Source organism: Balaenoptera physalus (assembly GCF_965194825.1).
Source record: "Balaenoptera physalus genome assembly, chromosome: 16".
Classification (NCBI taxonomy): domain Eukaryota; kingdom Metazoa; phylum Chordata; class Mammalia; order Artiodactyla; family Balaenopteridae; genus Balaenoptera; species Balaenoptera physalus.
In genome coordinates this window covers 30076296-30097328 of record NC_138898.1, presented here as the reverse complement: position 1 = coordinate 30097328, position 21033 = coordinate 30076296, and the positions used below count along the sequence as shown (strand labels likewise).

At 41.7% G+C, this 21033-nt stretch overlaps 1 protein-coding gene and 1 long non-coding RNA gene across 4 annotated transcripts in view; one reads left to right on the top strand and one right to left on the bottom strand.

Annotated features, from left to right (window-relative positions):
• The window catches only part of LOC309644681, a 236613-nt gene that overhangs the window by 92819 nt on the left and 122761 nt on the right, over positions 1-21033 (top strand). The window lies entirely within an intron of this gene.
• PTPRA (protein tyrosine phosphatase receptor type A) overlaps positions 1-21033 on the bottom strand; it is a 186121-nt gene that overhangs the window by 67021 nt on the left and 98067 nt on the right. For 2 of the 3 annotated variants that reach the window (XM_082428497.1, XM_082428498.1), the window contains exons 3-4: positions 2771-2849; positions 971-1312 (exon numbers count right to left, since the gene is read on the bottom strand). In XM_082428497.1, coding sequence (XP_082284623.1) covers positions 971-1312; positions 2771-2843 — 415 coding nt within the window. In that variant the 5' untranslated portion in view covers positions 2844-2849. Of the gene's footprint in view, positions 1-970; positions 1313-2770; positions 2850-21033 lie in introns of those variants that run through there. The other variant, XM_082428499.1, reaches the window with a different exon arrangement.

Below are 21033 nucleotides of genomic sequence, written 5' to 3'. Positions count from 1 at the left end.
GTAAATATGCCCCCCAGGAGCCATATGTGATTCCACCTGGGGCACTCACCTTCTAACAAGGAAAAAATATGAGCCAAGGGGATAAGACCAAAGAAGAGTAACAGTGATTTGTGCTAGAAAAGGAATGACAATTATATAGCTGTCAGGGAACAATTATTTCCTTTACTACTCACAGAAGCCCTTTGAGGGACCCCCCTCCAGTCCTCGGAAATTTGCCCTACCCCACCTGGTCTCAGATTCAGGTCTCTGATTCTATCTTCAAAGCCACTTCCACTTCAACCAGTGACTGATTGAAGAAGAGAAGTGGGCTGGGCTGAGGCCCTGAACAAACTGGCAGTGTAACTTAACTGTTTCCCTCAATTCCTCTTCCTAACTCTACTCCTGGCCACAGGCCTTCCACTCTTATCTAATTGTTATAGACACCCAGACCCCTTCTCCTTCCCATGGTCTCCATGGATCCCTTCCTTTTCAAGGCTAATACTATTACTCAGTTTCACTATCCTTTCATCTTCAGTCTCTCGCATCATCAATTAGCTCTCCTCTTTCTCTTATATTTTCAACCTTCTTCTCTACCATTAAACATGATTAAGTCTCCCCAGTCTAACCAGGATCCCATGCAAAGCAGGATAACCTCCAGAATCTATCTTCTTACCTCCTTTTATTTTTTTTTGGCCACATGGCACACAGGATCTCAGTTCCCTGACCAGGGATCGAACCTGGGCCCCCTGCATTGGAAGTGCAGAGTCTTAACCACTGGACCACGGGGGAAGTCCCCTATCTTCTTTCTTCTTAACTCTGTGTTAACCAGATATTCCTGAGAATCCCCTATATCTAGGTTTCGTTACTTTGTGCTTGGGCGATTTTACTTATTTCAAGAAATTTTACGGCTAGAAAACACAAACAAGAATAATAAAAGGGTGAACAAACTCAAAGAGGAAAAGAAAGAACAAATAGAAACCACCTCTAGTACCTGAAGGAGGAAAGGTTTCTGGAGTGGTTGCTGCAGTGCTGGCATTCCCCTCCCAAGGTTCTGTTCTGGTATCTGTGAACTGGTTATCTGGAAGCCATGTTCCATTTGGTGAAACTGCAGTGACTACAGAATTGGTGCTTACTGTTCTTGTGGTCCCATTGTCAGAGTCTGAAGAATTGACAGTGGTTACATAGGTGGGTCCCAGAGTTAGGCTTGGGCTGAATGTTGGTGCCAAGGAAGGAGAAGTTACCGAAGAAGTAGGATTTGAAGTTTTGGTCTCTTCTTTAAGTGATTCTGCTGTAGATGCTTTAGTAGATCTTGTAACGCCTACTGAAGGTGAAACTACAAACATGAAAAAACAAGAAAACATCACACAAAGAATTTGAGAGCTCAACAGTATGAGGCACAAAGCAGCAAGCCCTTACTACACTCTCAAACACTTGGAGACCAATGAGCAGATACACACACACACACACACTCACACTCTTTTACTTTATTATCTTTTTTAAAAAATTGAAGTATAATTGATTTACAATGTTGTGTCAATCTCTGCTGTATAGCAAAGTGACTCAGTTATACATATATATACATTCTTTTTTAATATTCTTTTCCATTATCGTTTGTCCCAGGAGATTGGATATAGCTCCCTGTGCTATATAGTAGGACCCTGTTCTTTATCCATTCTAAATGTAATAGTTTGCATCTACCAACCTCAAACTCCCAGTCCATCCCTCTCCCTCCTCCTCTCCCCCTTGGAACCACAAGTCTGTTCTCTATGTCTGTGACTCTACTTCTGTTTTGTAGATAGGTTCATTTGTGCCATATTTTAGATTCCACATATAAATGGTATCATATGGGATCTGTCTTTCTTACTTCACTTAGTATGATAATCTCTAGTTGTATCCATGTAGCTACAAATGGCATTATTCGTTCTTTTTTTTTCATTCTTTTTTATGGCTGAGTAGTATTCCATTGTATATATGTACCACGTCTTTATCTGTTGATCGACATTTAGGTTGTTTCCATGTTCTTGCTATTGTGAACAGTGCAGCTATGAACATAGAGGTGCATGTATCTTTTTGAATTACAGTTTTCTCTGGGTATATGCCAAGTAGCACATACTCTTCTTTTAATGCTGAATCCTTCCCTCACTTCCAAAGGATTACTGTCTAATGGAGGGAGAAACTGGATTCTTTACTTAGTTTCTCAGAATCAATATATGAGTCTTAAATAGCAACCGTTTTCTTTTCTTTTTTTTAACTTTTCAGGAATGAATACATAATCTCTTTATTTAAAGTAGTATATGGTATATAGAACACTGCTGAGCATAGCATACACTATAACCCAGAGATGTGCAAAGACATTTTACTATCACTTTTTTAAAAATTATTTATTTATTTATTTATTTATGGCTGTGTTGGGTCTTCGTTTCTGTGCAAGGGCTTTCTCTAGTTGTGGCAAGTGGGGGTCACTCTTCATCGCGGTGTGTGGGCCTCTCATTATCGTGGCCTCTCGTTGCGGAGCACAGGCTCCAGATGCGCAGGCTCAGTAACTGTGGCTCACGGGCCTAGTTGCTCCGCGGCATGTGGGATCTTCCCAGACCAGGGCTCGAACCCGTGTGCCCTGCATTGGCAGGCAGATTCTCAACCACTGCGCCACCAGGGAAGCCCTACTATCACTTTTAAGTAAAACTTTAATATTTTTTCTTTCTTCAGTACCACCGAGGCCTTCAAATTTGGGTCATTAAACATAAAACCAAAATTCTATTCCAAATACCAGTCTTATCAAATGGCACTTTACCTATGGTAGTGTTGTTGGCACCAACATGTATCAGACCACTGCCAAGCAGAACAAGAAGGAACCAGGAATCCATGTTGACCTGGAAAATAGAGAGCCATTTTAGATAGGGTCCCATTATACTGTAACTATGTCCAAACTACTCACCAAAGGAGTATTTTGGGCAAACTCTTCCTAGCTATTAAAGTGCACACACAGGACCAATGATCTTTTGGGAGTCTGGTAAGCACAATTCCCCAGGAATCTGGCTACTTAATTGAATCTTTACACAACTATAAGTAAGAGCAGTGGTTCTCTACCTTGGCTGTACTTTAGAATCACTCAAAGAACTTAACAAAAAAAAAAAATCCCTGTGCCAGACTACATCTCTGGGGGTGAGAGGCAGGTAGCAATCCGTTTAAAAGCTTCCCAGTTAATTGCTATGTGCAGCTTTAGTGTCTTCAGAATGAGAAGTATGGAGAAGGTAGGTTGACTGCATGAACGTACTGCCCTCCAAAGCAGACATTATACAGCTGTTCTCAACCTTTTATTTCACTTCAAACCATATCAGAGGGCTGTGGCACATTCCCATTGGTAGTAGTGGCTCATTCATCCATTCAGATGTCTATGCCCTTTACTAAGCTAGGTACTAGGGAAACAATTAGGGAGCAATACACTCAGAGGTCCCATTTTCATAAGACTCACAGCCTAGAGGTAATTTAATATGGTAGTGACTCTCCAAGGGAATCAGAACATGCCTCTCCAAGTGGCACATGACAATCTCTGAGGGAGCATGGAGAAATGCAGGTGGTTTATGCACATCCCAGGAGTTTGCCTCTGGTACCAGTAACCATGCCTAGCAGGGAATTTGGGTTCAGCCAGTGGCTTTCCCGAGGTACAGCCATGCAAGATTTGACCAGTTCCCCACTCTTCCCCCCGACCATTATCCAAAATTGGGAAAGCATACAATTCCCTCCATAAGGCTTAGAAAACAGATTGGAAGGCTGATTATTATGTATGTATCCATGTCTATTCTTGATAAACCAATAGGACATGGTTTTAGGAAAAATAACAATGTATTTGCAGGGAGGGGGTTAGACCATCACCTCATTCCATATATCAAAATAAGATCCAGATGGGCTGAAAAATTAAATGCTTACAAACACATTTTAAGAGGGAATAAATGAAAATGTGAGTTCAGAGTGAGGAAGGATTTTCTAAACATAAATGCAATGTAAGAAATCACAAAGGAATAAATCACAAAGGTAAAAATGGAATATCTGACAATAGAAAAAAATAAAAGCTACAAAATATAAAAGAAATCAATCATAAACAATGTTCATGGATAGGAGGACTCAATATTGTCAAGACGTCAGTTCTTCCCAACTTGGTTTATAGATTCAGTGCAATCTCAGTCAAAATCCTACCAAGCTATTTTGTGGATATCAACAACTGGTTAAGGTTATATAGAGATGCAAAAGACTGAGAATAGCTAGCTCAATACTAGCTAAGCAGAGAGAGCAAAGTTGGAGGGTTATTGTAAAAGCAAATAGTAATATAAAAAAGCAAATAGTAATCAAGGCAGTGTGGTATTGGTGAAAGAACAGACAAATAGACCAATGGAACATGAGACAGAATCCAGATATAGACCCACATAAATACAGTCAATGGATCTTTTACAAAGGAGCAAAGGCAATACAATGGAGCAAAGATCGTCTTTTCAAAAAAATGGTGCTGGAATAGCTCGGCATACATATACAAAAAAAAAAAAATCTAGACACAGACCTTATACTCTTCACAAAAATTAACTCAAAATGAATCACAGACCTAGATGTAAATGCAAAAGACTCCTGGAAGATAACATAGGAGAAAACTACATGACCTTGGGTTTATCAATGACTTTTAAGATACAATACCAAAGGCAGAGCCATAGAAAAATAATCAGTAAGCTGCACTTCATCAAAATTAAAAACTTCTGCTCTGCAAAAGACAATGTCAAGAGAATGAGAAGACAAGCCACAGACTGCGAGAAAATATTTGCCAAACACACATCAGGTAAAGGACTGCTATCCAAAATAAAGAACTCTTAAAATTCAACAATAAAAAAACTATCAACTCAATTAAAAAACAGACCTGAACAGACACCTCACCAAAGAAGATACACAAATGGCAAAAAAGCATATGAAAAGATGTTCAGCAACATATGTCATTAGGGAATTGCAAATTAAAATAATGAGACACCACTACACACTTATCAGAATGCCCAAAATCCAAAACACTGACAACATCAAATCCCGGTGCTTCTGCGGAGCAGGAGAAACTCTCATTCATTGTGGGAATGCAAAATGGTGTAGACACTTTGGAAGGCAGTTTGGTGGTTTCTTACAAAACTAAACATACTCTTACCATATGACCCAAGCAATTGTGCTCCTTGGTACTCAAAATAGAACTCAAACTACTGATGGGAATACCAATTAGCCTATAATAACAAATTCCTTTCCAGAAAGATTATACAAGAATCTTAAAGGTGTCCACATTGTTTTCTGACCCATTTCCAAGGTTCTGTTCTTGAGTATATATAAATAATCTGAAACTCAGATTAAAATGATATGGAGCTATTCATTAAGTGGAAAAATACAAACAATCCAAATACCCAAAAATAGGGAAAATAGGGAAAAGTCAGTAGTATTACGCTGCTATTCAAGACAATAATTGTTGCTATTCGATATGCTATATTCGAAGAATTTGAGAAAATGGAACAAGCCCATCATTTTTAAGCTTAAAAAAACCTGTCAGATCAAAATTGAATATAGGGACTTCCCTGGTGGTGCAGTGGTTAAGACTCTGTGCTCCGAATGCAGGGGGCCTAGGTTTGATCCCTGGTCAGGGAACTAGATCTCACATGCATGCTGCAACTGAGTTCACACACCACAACTAAGGAGCCCGAGAGCTGCATCTAAGGAGCCCAAGAGCTGCAACTAAGGAGCCCAAGAGCTGCTAGTAAGACCTGGCACAACCAAATAAATAATAAAAAAATAAGTAAATAAATACTAAAAAAAACCTCTGAATATACCATTTGATCTCAACTAAATTTATGTATGTATATGAATGTATATGCATGAAAGTAAGACTGGAAGGAAAAATCTATAAACATTTTAGCATAGCACTTTTTGATTTTTATTTTCTTTATATTGTATTTTATTTCCAAGATTTTTCAAATAAGGAGCATGATATTTTTCTAAATAAAAATAATCAATAAAAGTAAGTTAAAAAGAAAATATATTTCACTACAAAGCATGAATATAAGAAGCAAAACTAAAAGAAGGAAACTGCAGAGGAAAGTGAAGTGAAAGAATTCAGGGAAAAGAACAAATGCATACTGGATGGCAAGTTGGAGAGGATTTGTATGCATAAACTAGGGAGTGAGAGGCGTGTCAGAATTTAAGAAGAGCCATGTCAGTAACAAGGTATATCCATGGACCACAACCAGGAAAACCATCGTAAAGGCCTCATTCTTCCCAGAGGATATAAAGACCCTCAGGTAAATTCCTGTGACTTCTGACACCCTGACTAAACTGCAACCACACCTATGCTTACTTTCCCTCCTCCAGTCTCCAAGTCTTTCATTCCAAGTATTCCAAAGCTGCAAAGTCAGGAAGTACAGTTGAGGCTTCCTCAGTCCTCTAGGATGCCATATGCAAACCATTTTTCCTGGAGTCTGCTCTAATACGCCCTGTTCTTGAGGGCTTTTTTGCCTTATGATTTCCTGGCACTCACTTGTCACTGAAGACACTGCATTGTGGCTCACAGTTTTCTTCCCATTTCAAAGTCCTGATATTCTCCTGGAAGATTTTGTTTCAACATCTTTACAGATGACAGCCACAATTCACATCCAGACAAGTTTCTGAGTTCCCTGACTTCCTCAACTCCAATGACCTTATACCTCCACTCCACTGGGGCCAGTCATGACAATGGCTCCACTCTAGATTTTGTCAGCACCAGGAAAAGCTCTCATACTGAATCATACTTTCCCACTCTCCAACCATACTCCCTTACCCTTGCAGTTCACACTCTATTATGTCTACTATACCTGCACTTTGACCTCACCCAGGCTTTCAGCCCCTTGAACCTCTAATTTTCTTTCCAATATCTCTGTTCTGTCTTTATTTCCTTCTCTACTCAACCAAGAAAACTTGGTGTTAGCTCAATCACTACCTTGCTAATATCCTAAATTCTTTAGCTACGTTGTTCTTCTATTACACCTACATGGGGGAAATATTCCCCAACCCTGAACTAATCCAACTGTCAGCCCTACACCTGGACTGCCAAATGCTCCTTAAGAAAATCAAACAACCCATAAGGTTAAGATCACTGTTTCTGCCTCAATGGAACTCTGAACACTTTCTGCAATCTTTCTATATTTCCCTACTCAGCTCTCTCTCTAAGGCTCCAGTGATTTCAAAGAACCTCCTCTCCTCTCCAACCATCTCCTCTCATATCCTTGGCTGTTGGCCTTGCCTTCACTTCAGAGATAAGAGAAACCACTAGACTGGGACACCCTTAGCTACCAGTCACCTTATTTACAAATTTCTTCCTTCTCTGCAATTCCTCCCAAGAATCTCAGTCCCTTAGGAACCTTGTCCTGTAGATCCTCTAACACCATCTCCTAGCTTTAACGCCCTTTCATAACAGCGTTTAAACACAATTAAGAATTTCTCAAAGAAAAGAACTCCTTTTAATCTATATCAGTCCTCCAGCTAGCACTCTCTCTACTCCACTTCACAGCCAAATTTCTAGAAAGAGCTGTCTCCATGGCAATCTGGCTTCTTTTTCCACCATTCCACTAAAACAGCTACCTCCATATTTTTAAAGAATGAGCTCTTTAAAAATATTTCCAACTCATTCACAAAGGTCTATTTTCCTCGATATATAAAGGACTCCTACAGATTAAGAGATGGCAAAAGAGCAAGAGATGAAACAGACAATTCACAGAAAACCAAATGGTTCTCTTAAATACTGATATAAGAAAAAATGCTTAAAGTCACTCATGATCAAAGAAAGCCAAATTAAAGCCATACTGCGATATCATTTTTCACCTGTCAGATACGCAAATATAAAAAAACTTTAACAACACTGCGTTGGGGCAAGGGTTTGTGTAAACAAGTACTCTCATACGATCTGTAAATATTTATCAGAATTACGAAAGCACAAACACTTTGACACAATTCTACTTGAGAATTTTACAGATATACCCATACTTTTTTTTTTTAAAAACATCTTTATTGGAGTATAATTGCTTTACAATGGTGTGTTAGTTTCTGCTTTATAACAAAGTGAATCAGTTATACATATACATATGTTCCCATATCTCTTCCCTCTTGCATCTCCCTCCCTCCCACCCTCCCTATCCCACCCTGCTAGGTGGTCACAAATCACCGAGCTCATCTCCCTGTGCTATGCAGCTGCTTCCCACTAGCTATCTATTTTACATTTGGTAGTGTATATATGTCCATGACACTCTCTCACCCTGTCACATCTTACCCCTCCCCCTCCCCATATCCTCAAGTCCATTCTCTAGTAGGTCTGTGTCTTTACTCCCGTCTTGCCACTAGGTTCTTCATGACCTTTTTTTCCCCCTTAGATTCCATATATATGTGTTACCATACTGTATTTGTTTTTCTCTTTCTGACTTACTTCACTCTGTATGACAGACTCTAACTCCATCCACCTCACTACAAATACCTCCAGTTCGTTTCTTTTTATGGCTGAGCAATATTCCATTGTATATATGTGCCACATCTTCTTTATCCGATGATGGACACTTAGGTTGCTACCATGTCCTGGCTATTGTAAATAGAGCTGCAGCAAACATTTTGGTACATGACTCTTTTTGAATTATGGTTTTCTCAGGGTATATGCCCAGTAGCGGGATTGCTGGGACGTATGGTAGTTCTATTCTTAGTTTTTTAAGGAACCTCCATACTGTTCTCCATAGTGGCTGTATCAATTTACATTCCCACCAACAGTGCAAGAGTGTTCCCTTTTCTCCACACCCTCTCCAGCATTTATTGTTTTTAGATTTTTTGATGATGGCCATTCTGACCGGTGTGAGATGATATCTCATTGTAGTTTTTTTGTTTGTTTTGTTTTTTTTTTTCATTGTAGTTTTGATTTGCATTTCTCTAATGATTAATGATGTTGAGCATTCTTTCATGTGTCTGTTGGCAATCTGTATATATCTTCTTTGGAGAAATGTCTATTTAGGTCTTCTGCCCATTTTTGGATTGGGTTGTTTGTTTTTTTGTTATTGAGCTGCATGAGCTGCTTGTAAATCTTGGAGATTAATCCTTTGTCAGTTGCTTCATTTGTAAATATTTTCTCCCATTCTGAGGGTGTCTTTTGGTCTTGTTTATGGTTTCCTTTGCTGCGCAAAAGCTTTTAAGTTTCATTAGGTCCCATTTGTTTATTTGTGTTTTTATTTCCATTTCTCTAGGAGCTGGGTCAAAAAGGATCTTGCTGTGATTTATGTCATACAGTGTTCTGCCTATGTTTTCCTCTAAGAGTTTGATAGTATCTGGCCTTACACTTAGGTCTTTAATCCATTTTGAGTTTATTTTTGTGTATGGTGTTAGGGAGTGTTCTAATTTCATACTTTTACATGTACCTGTCCAATTTTCCCAGCACCACTTATTGAATGGGCTGTCTTTTCTCCACTGTATATGCTTGCCTCCTTTATCAAAGATAAGGTGACCATATGTGCGTGGGTTTATCTCTGGGCTTTCTATCCTGTTCCACTGATCTATATTTCTGTTTTTGTGCCAGTAGCAAACTGTCTTGATTACTGTAGCTTTGTAATATAGTCTGAAGTCAGGGAGCCTGATTCCTCCAGCTCCATTTTCCGTTCTCAAGATTGCTTTGGCTATTCGGGGTCTTTCGTGTTTCCATACAAATTGTGAAATTTTTTGTTCTACTTCTGTGAAAAATGCCAGTGGTAGTTTGATAAGGATTGCATTGAATCTGTAGATTGCTTTGGGTAGTAGAGTCATTTTCACAATGTTGATTCTTCCAATGCAAGAACATGGTATATCTCTCCATCTATTTGTATCATCTTTAATTTCTTTCATCAGTGTCTTATAATTTTCTGCATACAGGTCTTTTGTCTCCTTAGGTAGGTTTATTCCTAGATATTTTATTCTTTTTGTTGCAATGGTAAACGGGAGTGTTTTCTTAATTTCACTTTCAGATTTTTCATCATTAGTGTATAGGAATGCAAGAGATTTCTGTGCATTAATTTTGTATCCTGCTACTTTACCAAATTCACTGATTAGCTCTAGGAGTTTTCTGGTAGCATCTTTAGGATTCTCTATGTATAGTATCATGTCATCTGCAAACAGTGACAGCTTTACTTCTTCTTTTCCGATTTGGATTCCTTTTATTTCTTTTTCTTCTCTGATTGCTGTGGCTAACACTTCCAAAACTATGTTGAATAATAGTGGTGAGAGTGGGCAACCTTGTCTTGTTCCTGATCTTAGTGGAAATGGTTTCAGTTTTTCACCATTGAGGACAATGTTGGCTGTGGGTGTTACCCATACTTTTAAAGTGACCAATATACAGGTTATTCAATGAAACATAGTCTGCAATAGAAAGAGACTGAAAATAACCTAAATGTTTATCAATGGGAGAGGGGGACGTGTTTAAATAAATTATGGCATATTCATAAAATGGAATACTATGCAGCTGTTAAACAAAATGAGGCTCTTTGGAGATCATTTTATTTCAGCACACAAGCCTTTTTTTTCTATTTTGAACCATCTTAAAAATAACTTTTGTGGGACTTCCCTGGTGGCGCAGTGGTTAAGAATCCGCCTGCCAGTGCAGGGGACACGGGCTCCATCCCTGGTCCAGGAAAATCCCACATGCCGCGGAGCAACTAAGCCCATGCGTCACAACTACTGAGCCTGCACTCTAGAGCCTGCGAGCCACAACTACTGAGCCCACATGCCACAACTACTGAGCCCACGTGCCACAACTACTGAAGCCCGCACGCCTAGAGCCCGTGCTCTGTGACAAGAGAAGCTACTGCAATGAGAAGCCTGCACACTGCAACAAAGAGTAGCCCCCGCTCTCCACAACTAGAGGAAGCCCACGTGCAGCAACGAAGACCCCACGCAGCCAAAAAAACAATAATAATAACTTTCGCAAAAAACTCAAAATTCACGAGAGGAGGGACTTCCCTGGTGGTCTGGTGGTTAAGAATCCGCCTTCCAATGCAGGGGATGTGGGTTCGATCCCTGGTTGGGGAACTAAGATCCCACATGCCGCGGGGCAACTAAGCCCATGCACTCCAACTACTAAGCCCGTGCACCACGACTAGAGAGCCAATGCGCCACAACTAGAGAGCCCATGCATCGCAACTAGAGAGAAGCCCGTGCACTGCAACCAAGAGCCTGCATGACGCAACGAAAGATCCTGCATGCCGCAACTAAGACCCAATGCAGCCATAAATAAATAAATAGATAAATTTTTTTAAAAATTCACAAGAGGAAAAGCCCACTGGTATTTCTTTCTCCTTCGCCCATCCCCCTTTCTCTTCCTCTCTTCCCCACCCTTCTCTGTGTGTGTCTGTCTCTTTCCCTCTCTCTCTCTCTCTCTCTCACACACACACACATACACACACACGACTTCTTTGTTGTTAAATCCCTCAACCTCTCTGTCACATCTGATTTATTGACATCCCATACTCTCCCAAGTTTATCTCTTCCCCATACCTCTCTCTGAATTGAGGATTTTGAAAGCTGGTTCTATGACGAAGGCCTAGTCTTGACACAGATGAACAGTTAAATAGTTTGAATCTGAGGGAAATATGCACTATCAAACGTCAGAAGGAAACCAGCCCTCCCTTTCAGCTATAGTCTGCGCGATGCCAGGAAGCCTGTGCACAAATTCTAATAGTAGGAATGGTTCTGCCTTGTCACAGCATGATTTTTAGATGACCTATTTGTGATACTTTTATTTTATTTTAAAAATTAGTTTGTCTGGGCTTCCCTGGTGGTGCAGTGGTTGAGAATCTGCCTGCCAATGCAGGGGACACGGGTTCGAGCCCTGGTCTGGGAAGATCCCACATGCCGCAGAGCAACTAGGCCCGTGAGCCACAATTACTGAGCCTGCGCGTCTGGAGCCTGTGCTCCGCAACAAGAGAGGCAGTGATAGTGAGAGGCCCGCGCACCGCGATGAAGAGTGGCCCCCACTTGCCGCAACTAGAGAAAACCCTCGCACAGAAATGAAGACCCAGCACAGCCATAAATAAATAAAATTAAAAAAAAATTAGTTTGTCTGACAACTTCTTTTAAAACTAAATATACACCTAGCTTCATGACCCAATAATTCCATTTCTATATATTTACACAAGAGAAATAAGAACATATGCCCAAAAAAAGACTAGTACAAGAATGTTTGTAACAAAAAGCTGAAAATAATCCAAGTGACTATCACTAACAGAATATATAAACGGAAAGTGTTTTTTTCTCACAATGGAATATTACTCAGTAATAAAAAGGAAAGAACTACTGATACACACAAAAACATGGATGAATCTAAAAAGCATCATGCTGAGTGAAAAAAGCCTTACACAAAAGAGTACATAACATATGACTCCACACAGATGAAGTTCTGGAAAAAGCAAAACTAATCTGTGGTGGAAAAATCAGAACAATGGTTGCCTGGGAAAGAGATGGAGGATTTACTGAAAAGGAACATGAGGGTACTTCGTGGACAACAGTAATACTCTGTATCTTGACAGGGAAATGGGTTGTGTGGGTGTATGCATTTTTCAGAACTCACTGAATGATAACTTAAGATTTGTGCATTTCACTGTACATAAATTTTCTCTCTAAAAAGATTCCACCCATAAACACATGTTGTAAATGATATGTATGCTTAAATAACTGGGAAGAAGTACACTGATATACACAACTTACTTTGAAATACATTAAAAACAATATGAATTGATGAATACAGGGGATGGATAGACAGATACAGTAGAGTAAAATGTTAATTGTAGAATTTAGCTGGGTGGATATAAAATTCTCTCAACTCTTCTCTACATTTGTAGTGTTTAGAATAAAAGGCTGCTTACAAAAATCAGTTCTGAGAGAACTGGTATTTTCATGGTATTGCACTGCATAAACTTGGGACATAGAATTTTGCCCATTTATTCAAGTTTTTATGTTCAAAGTGTTACTGTATTTTTTGTCCTATTCATTTCTTCCTGGGTTTTTTATATTATATTACCATTGTGAATGGAATCTTTTTTTTTTTTTAAATTTCAGCTTCACTAAGGTAAAACTGACATATAAAATTATAAGATATTTAAAGTGTACATTGTGGTGATTCTATATACACATACATTGTGAAAGAATTTCCCCCATCTAGTTAATTAATACATTCATCACCTCACCTGTTTATCTTTTTTGGGGGGAGAGAAAATTTAAGTTCTAATCTCTTAGCAAATTTCAATTATATAATAGAGTGTTGTCAAATATAGTTACCATCTTTTATGTTAGATCCTTAGACCTTACTCATCTTCTAGCTGAAATGAGCGGAATCTTTTAATGTTATTTTTTAAAAAATTACTTTTCTTATATAGGAAAGACATTGGTCCTCCTCCCCTTCACTGAAATTATAAGCTATTAAAATAAATAAATAAAGCATGCTCATTACAAGACATACAAACAGGGAATTCCCTGGTGGTCTAGTGGTTAGGACTCAGTGCTTTCACTGCCATGGCCCGGGTTCAATCCCTGGTCAGGGAACTAAGATCTTGCAAGCTGGGCATGGCGCAGCCAAAAAACAACAACAACGACAAGACATACAAACAGAACAGATGGGTATAAAGAAAAATCTAAGTCTCATTCACCTCCTGCCTGTCCCATTTCCCAAAAGTGATCACTAAATACTTTTTCATATCCTTTAGAGATTTTCTATACTATAAAATTATATACCTACACATAAAAAATAAATAAATAAACAGGATAGTAGATCTGCTGTCTACAGCTTGCATTTTTACTTAAATAATAAATCCTGGACATCTTCCACATCAATACTTTCCAGCTACTTTTCTTTTCAATAGCTGCATAGTGCTTTATCATATGGATATACCACAATCATTTTAACCAGTCTTTCTGTTTGCTTTTGTTAGGTAGGAGTTAACTGTATATGATTTCCTCTTCTATCTTACACATTTTTAATATTAATTAATTAATTAATTAATTTTTGGCTGTGTTGGGTCTTCATCGCTGTGCGCAGGCTTTCTCTAGTTGCGGTGAGTGGGGGCTACTCTTTGTTGCGGTGCGCGGGCTTCTCGTTGCAGTGGCTTCTTCTCTTTGTTGTGGAGCACGGGCTCTAGGCACACGGGCTTCAGTAGTTCTGGCTCGCGGGCTCTAGAGCGCAGGCTTGGTAGTTGTGGCGCACGGGCTTAGTTGCTCCACGACATATGGGATCTTCCCAGACCAGGGCTTGAACCTGTGTCCCCTGCACTGGCAGGCGGATTATTAACCACTGCGCCACGAGGAAGTCTTTATACGTTATTTTTGATTGGGCAACAAAGGCCTGAGTAAAGACAGAATTATATACTCCAGGAAAGCCAAATAATGGAAGAAACTCAAGTTTATACATTTTTCATTTTTTTCAAACACCTTGTGAATAATGAGCCTTTGGTTATGTGAGTATAGAATAAATGAGCAGGGAGGCTTTGGGAGATGAGTCATGAAGGTCTGGGCAGTTCCCTAATTTATTGGACACAATGGCATACACACTGTATCCTTTCTTCTACCCTACCACACCCAGACAAAAGGCTAATATACAGTTCTTTCTTCATTACAAAAACATTTCTTACTTAAAAAAATTTGTTTCCACTGCACATACATTAGGGAGATAAACCAGGAAAGTTTAACATTCAAATAACAAAGGAAAACCAAGATGCCATTAGCAATACTTAAAAGCCTTAGGACAAACAACAAAGGAAGTTCTGAAAAATTATAGCTATTGTTTTCCTAATATTTTAGTGTCTAAGAACATTTCCTAAATGTTCTTAAAATTCAAATTCAGCATAGCAGATCTGAGACATTCCCCAGGGAATCATGTGGAGGCTGAATTCTGCAGTGGGGACATGGATGGTGGGCAGTGTCCATTGGCTGTTAAATCACTCACACTTGCCCTCCCATCTCAAAGCCCAGTTTGCACTGAGCACTTGGTATGCTTCCTCTCACTTAATCCTTCCCAATCCTATGATGCTGATATTGGTGTTATTACAACTTACCATGCTGTGTACCTTGTGGGGGAGGGAGTCTCTCTTGAATTGCAATCAATTATACATGCTTACACACATTTCAAGGGTAGATTATTTGAAATATATATACTGCACCCAAGATGAAGGAACCATCACAGGCATATTGAGTATCTAGTAGAGAAAGAATTTTTGAGCTTCTGGCCAAAGACAAACACTCCTTGCCCAGATGTACACTCCCTGTCAATGGACCCTGAGGTCCGGAGAGACATGCCACCCTCACCTAAGAACAAGGAGAGGAAGAAAGAAAGAAAACTGGATGCTAGTACTAAGGAGAACACGCCCATTCCTCAGCTAGGTGTAGACAAGTGACTAAATTCTGGCCAAGGAGATATAAGCTAAAGTATATTATGAGATTTCTAGGAAGGTGGTTTAACAGGGAGGGAGGTAGGGAGTCTTTTTTCCCTGTCCTCTCTCTCCTGTAATCTAGAATTCAGATGTGATGATTAGAGCCCCAGCAGCCATTATGGACCCTGAAGTGACTTTCAAGATAATAGAATAGAGAGCTAGAAAGAGACCAAGTTCTCTGATGACACTGTTGAACTGCCATACCAGCCCTGCTTACTTTCAGATTTCATATATACAAGAAAGAAATAAATCTATTTTCTGATATATGCAACCAACCCCAATCCTGATACAGATAGTTATAAAGAATAAGAAGACCAACTCCTAACATTATGACTTGCTATGGATAAGGAATGGAAATCATGAGGGTGCTCTGAAATGCATTTTCCCTGGTGCTCTTGCTAGGAAGCACAATGTTGCGTGCATCTGCTAAAGAAAATATGTTACAAAGAATTAATATTATGAAGTTCCCACTAGCAAAGGAGAGCTCAGCCAATCTGCACATTCTCCAGAGTATAGACCCTGGCTGTGATAGCTTCCATTAAGAGTCCATCTATACAAAGCTAAGCATTCAATATTCAATACATTGATAAAATATGATCAAGTATCAGGTACAATTTATCTCAATATTTGGCCTTTTATCTCAGTTAAATCTCAGAGCAACTCTGCATGAGAGATACTCTTCATATTCCCATTTTGAAGATAAAGAAATTGAGAGATGGTCACATAGCTGGTAGTTGTAGAAGTAGAATTCAAATCCAGGTCTACCGGACTTTTCTTCACATATCACTGTTTGACCCTTCAAAAGCTTAAAGACTGTTGAAAGATGTCTCCCAGATGTGGAAGAAACAAAGAAGTGGCAGCTAGGAGTGTTATGCTCTGCCTGAGCCTTCTTCTAGAGCTTTTCAGGTTCTCTGATTTGAGAAAAAGGCACCTAGATGGAGAGTTCAGTTCCTTCAGCTAACTGTTCACTCATCAACATTATGTTATTTATTATTAAGATCAAAAACTATTTTTACAACTATAATCCTTGGTTGCCTGCTATATGCTAGGCATTTGTATGAGGCATTCTATATACTTTAACCCAATTAATCCTCACAACCACCTTTTGAGTTACTGTTTTTCCATTCTACAAATGAATAAAGATCACAGAGGTTAAGGAATTTGTCCAAGGCCACATACCTATTAAGTGCCTACTAGGATTCAAACTCAGGGCTTTTAAAACTCCAAAGTTCCCTCTTGCCAATGTCGGGGACACGGGTTCGAGTCCTGGCCCGGGAAGATCCCACATGCCGTGGAGCAACTAAGCTCGTGCACCACAACTACTGAGCCTGTGCTCTAGAGCCCGCAAGCCACAACTACTGAAGTCTGCATGCCTAGAGCCCGTGCTCCACAACAAGAGAAGCCACTGCAATGAGAAGCTTCCACACCACAACGAAGAGTAGTCCCTGCTCGCCACAACTAGAGAAAGCCTGCGTGCAGCAACAAAGACCCAAGCAGCCAAAAAAATAAACAAATAAAATAAATAAATAAATATTCCAAAAAACAAAAAACCTCCAATCAGATAATGGGAATACACAGACAGATTAGATAGGGACTAGGTATAGATTGCCATCAAGTAGTTCACTAATCAGCAGTGAGGCACAAATAAGCTATTTATTTCAAACCCTGAATTATCACCTGGCATAATGTTAGTCAATTAACACTAAGGCGAGGTAGTAAAACTGCACACCACAGAAGGAATTTTCAGGGGGGGTAATGCTTGAGATGAACTTGGAAGGATAAAGAGCAGTTAGCCAGGAGAAGGGTCAGAAACAAGAAAAAGTCTTTAAAGCAAAGAGGACTTTGAAGCTTGGAAAGGTCTATCTGGTTCCAGGAATGGCAAAGAGCTAGGTAAGGGCATCAAGCAGGACCTCGATAAACATTTGCTAAATGAACGTGAAAATGGCAGACATGAAAGACTGCGGTCTGTGAGGATATGTGGAGGAAATGCAGGAGATGAGGCTAGAAGAAGCAGCGAACAGATCACAAAGGGGCCTGTCAGGCCACAATAAAAAGTTTTGACTTTCCACTGAACACACTGAGGAACCACCAAAGGCTTTAACACAGGGAGGTTGACCATAACAATTTGGATTTTAAAACAATGACTGACAGTAGGGTAGAGGATCAACTGCTGTGGTTTGAGGTTAGAAGGGCTGCTGACTGAAGCTTTCTGAAATAATCTAGCCAATAAACCAGGAGGACCTCAGAGCAGGGCTGATAAGTGTATAGGGGCAGAACTGAAAACTTAACAATGAGATGCCAGAGGTAAGGAAGGCCCAGGTCCCTGACTTAGATGAATCTCAATGCTATATGCAGGAGGATGATTGCTTTGAGACATACCATAGGGAAGGTGATGAGCTTAGTTCTGGACATTGAGAACAGTGCAGTACTACAGTACATGTTGTACCTACAGGGGAAGGAATGGGGGTGAAGGGTTGGAGAAGGGGCAGAACGGTAGACAGGCAATGACAGAGCAGCTGCCACGGAAGTCAGGCAGTAAGCCAAAGAAAAGAAGAAGACAGCTGTAGAGATGGACAAAAGCAGCAATGAGCAAGCCAGGCAGGAGACATCTGACAAGCACAGGAGGCAGGAGTAGGTGGGTGCTGATGAGTAAAAAACTGACACATGCCTGGGACTTCCCTGATGGTCCAGTGGCTAAGACTCCACGTTCCCAATGCAGGGGCCTGGGTTCGATCCCTGGTCAGGGAACTAAATCCCACATGCCGCAACTAAGAGTTCACACGCTGCAACTCTAAAGATCCCACATGCCGCAACTAAGACCTGGCACAGCCAAATAAATAAATAAATAAATAAATAAATAAATAAATATTCAAACAAACAAACAGCAAAATATAACTCTCAACTTAAAAAAAAAATTTTGACACATGCCACTAAGGGAGGGTGGAGTAGGAATGGCACACACACCCTGGATACTTGCTAGTGAGAAAAAAGAACCTGAAAAACTGCTGAAGGGCTCCTGAAGAAGTCCTGGAACACCAGAAATCAACTTTCATTATAGGTCTTCAATGGAGAAAGAAAACGTGATACAGGTCCATAATAAAGGGGAGAGGAACCCCTAAAATTAATAGGAGTCTGAAGCTCTCAAGAGCAGCTCATTTCCAAAGATGAGCTTATGTAGAGAATGAAAAAGGACCACTAAGGCTGAGAAACAGATTGTTAAATTCTACTGTCTTTGAGTCACACCTAAGGCAAGATTCAATTTGGGGCCTGGAGAGAGATGAGCCTGGAGACAATGAAATCAGATTACTTCAATAAACAAAATAGTTTAGTATAAACTTATACTGCAGATTAATTAAGACAAAGAGCAATATGGAGAAGTATTTGTTCTGCTTAAAGCACATACTGGAATAAACTACTGGAGATATACAGCCAAAATATAGTACAGGTTATGTGCATAAAATAAAATTTAAAAACAAACCAGAGACAGAGCCTGGCCAAGATGGTAGAGTAGGATGACCCTGAGCTCACCGCCTCTCGCAGGCACACCAAAATCAGAATTATCTGCAGAGCAACTATTGATGAGAAAGACTGGAATCTAGCAGAAAAGATCTACAAAGATATAAAGAAGGAAACCACAACCAGATGGGCAGGAGGGATGGAGTCTCGATAGAGTCAAGACCCATAGCCCCAGGAGGGCAAAACGCAACAGGAGGATAATTTTTATTACAGAGGTTCTCCCCAAGCAGCAACGGGTTTGAGCTCCACACTGGGGTCCTGCACCAGGAAGACAAACCCCCGGAATACTTGGCTTTGAAGGCCAAGGGGGCTTAACTTGTGGGAGTCCCAGAGAGCTGTGGGAAATAGCCTCTTAAAGGGCACATACAAAATCTCACATGCTTCGGTTCGGGATCCAGAGCAGAAGCAGTAATTTGAAAGGAGGCTGGGTCAGACCCACCTGCTAATCTTGGAGAGTCTCCCAGAGAGGCAGGAGGCAACTGGAGCTCACTCTGGGGACACAGACACTGGTGGCAGCCATTTTGGGGAGCTTGTTCTACCACGTGCACATTGGTGCTAGCAAGCACCATTTTGGAATCCTCCCTCTAGCTTATTAGCACTGGGACATTGCTCCACCCACCAGCCTGTCAGCCCCAGTACTGGGTCGCCTCAGGCCAAGCAACTAGCCAGGCAGGGGCACAGCCCCACTCACCAGCAGGTAGGCTACCTTAATACCTCCTGAGCCCACAGCCAACTTGGGACACGGCCCTGTCCACCAGAGGGCCTAGGACCTGGCCCTATACACCAGTGGGCAGGCACTAGCCCTGGAAACTCTGGGGACCTGCAGCCAGAGACCCTAGGACCCAGCTCCGCCCACCAGTGGGCAGGCGCACCAGTGAGCCAACACACCAACTCCAGGACCCCCAGGGCCCTGCAGCCAGAGACCCTGGGCCCTGGTTCTGCCCACCTGTGAGTTGGCACTAGCCCAGGGACCAGACTCAGACAACAGTGGGCAGGCACTAGCCACAGGAGCCCCTGGGCCCCAGCTCCACCCACCAACAAGCCAACGCCAACTCCAAGACACCTTGGGCACCTCAGCAAGTGAGCCTGGTATCCGGTCCCATGCACTAGTGGACGGGTTCAGGCTTCAGGACACCCTAGAGAGAACAGCCAGCTGTGCTGGGAACTGGCCCCACTCACCAGAGGGCCAACACCAGCTCCAGGACTCCCAGGGCTCTACAGCAGAAATCACAGGACCCAGCTATGCTCATCAGTGAGCCAGCACTAGCCCCAGAACCTCTAAGACCTTGACCCCATTCACCAGAGGTTCAATACCAGCTCTGGGACCACTTAGCCCTGCAGCCAGAGACCCGGGGACCCGGCTTCACTCACTGATGGGCAGGCACCAGTCCTGGGATCCCTTGTACCCCAATCCTACCCACCAGCTGGTGGATACCAACCCCAGGGCCACCGCAGCCCTGCAGTCTGCCCTGTCAGGACCCAGATAACAAGCCAGCAGGTTGGCACCAGCCCTGGCACCCCCTCACCCAGGACCCAGTTCTGCCCACTAGCAGGTCAACACCAGCTCTGGGACACCTTGGGCCCCTCAGCCAGCAGCCCCACCCAACAGCAGGTTGAACCAGCTCTGGGACCTTGGGGCCCTGCACCCAGAGACCCCAGGACCCAGCTCCTCCTAGCAGCAAGCTGGCACTAGCCCCAGGACCCCCTGGGCCCTTGCCCCGCCCACTAGTTGGTCAACACCAGCCATGGCCCCACATACCAACAGGCCCAACACCATCTCTGAGATGTCTTGGACTCCTCAGCCAGGTGCCCCAGGGTCCAGCCCCACTCACCAGTGGAGCAGCACCAGCTTTGTGACATCCTGGAACCTGCAGCCAGCCATGTCAGGAATTGGGCCCACTCACCAGCAGGCTACACTATATCCAGGAACCCTGGCCCTGCAACCTGCCTCCCCCGAATCCGGCTCTGCCCACCAGTGATCCGGCACTAGCCCTGGGACCCCCTCGGGGTTCCACAGCCAGCTGCCTCATGACCCGGCCCAGCCAACCAGTGGCCAGCAGCCTCCGCACAAGGTAGGGCC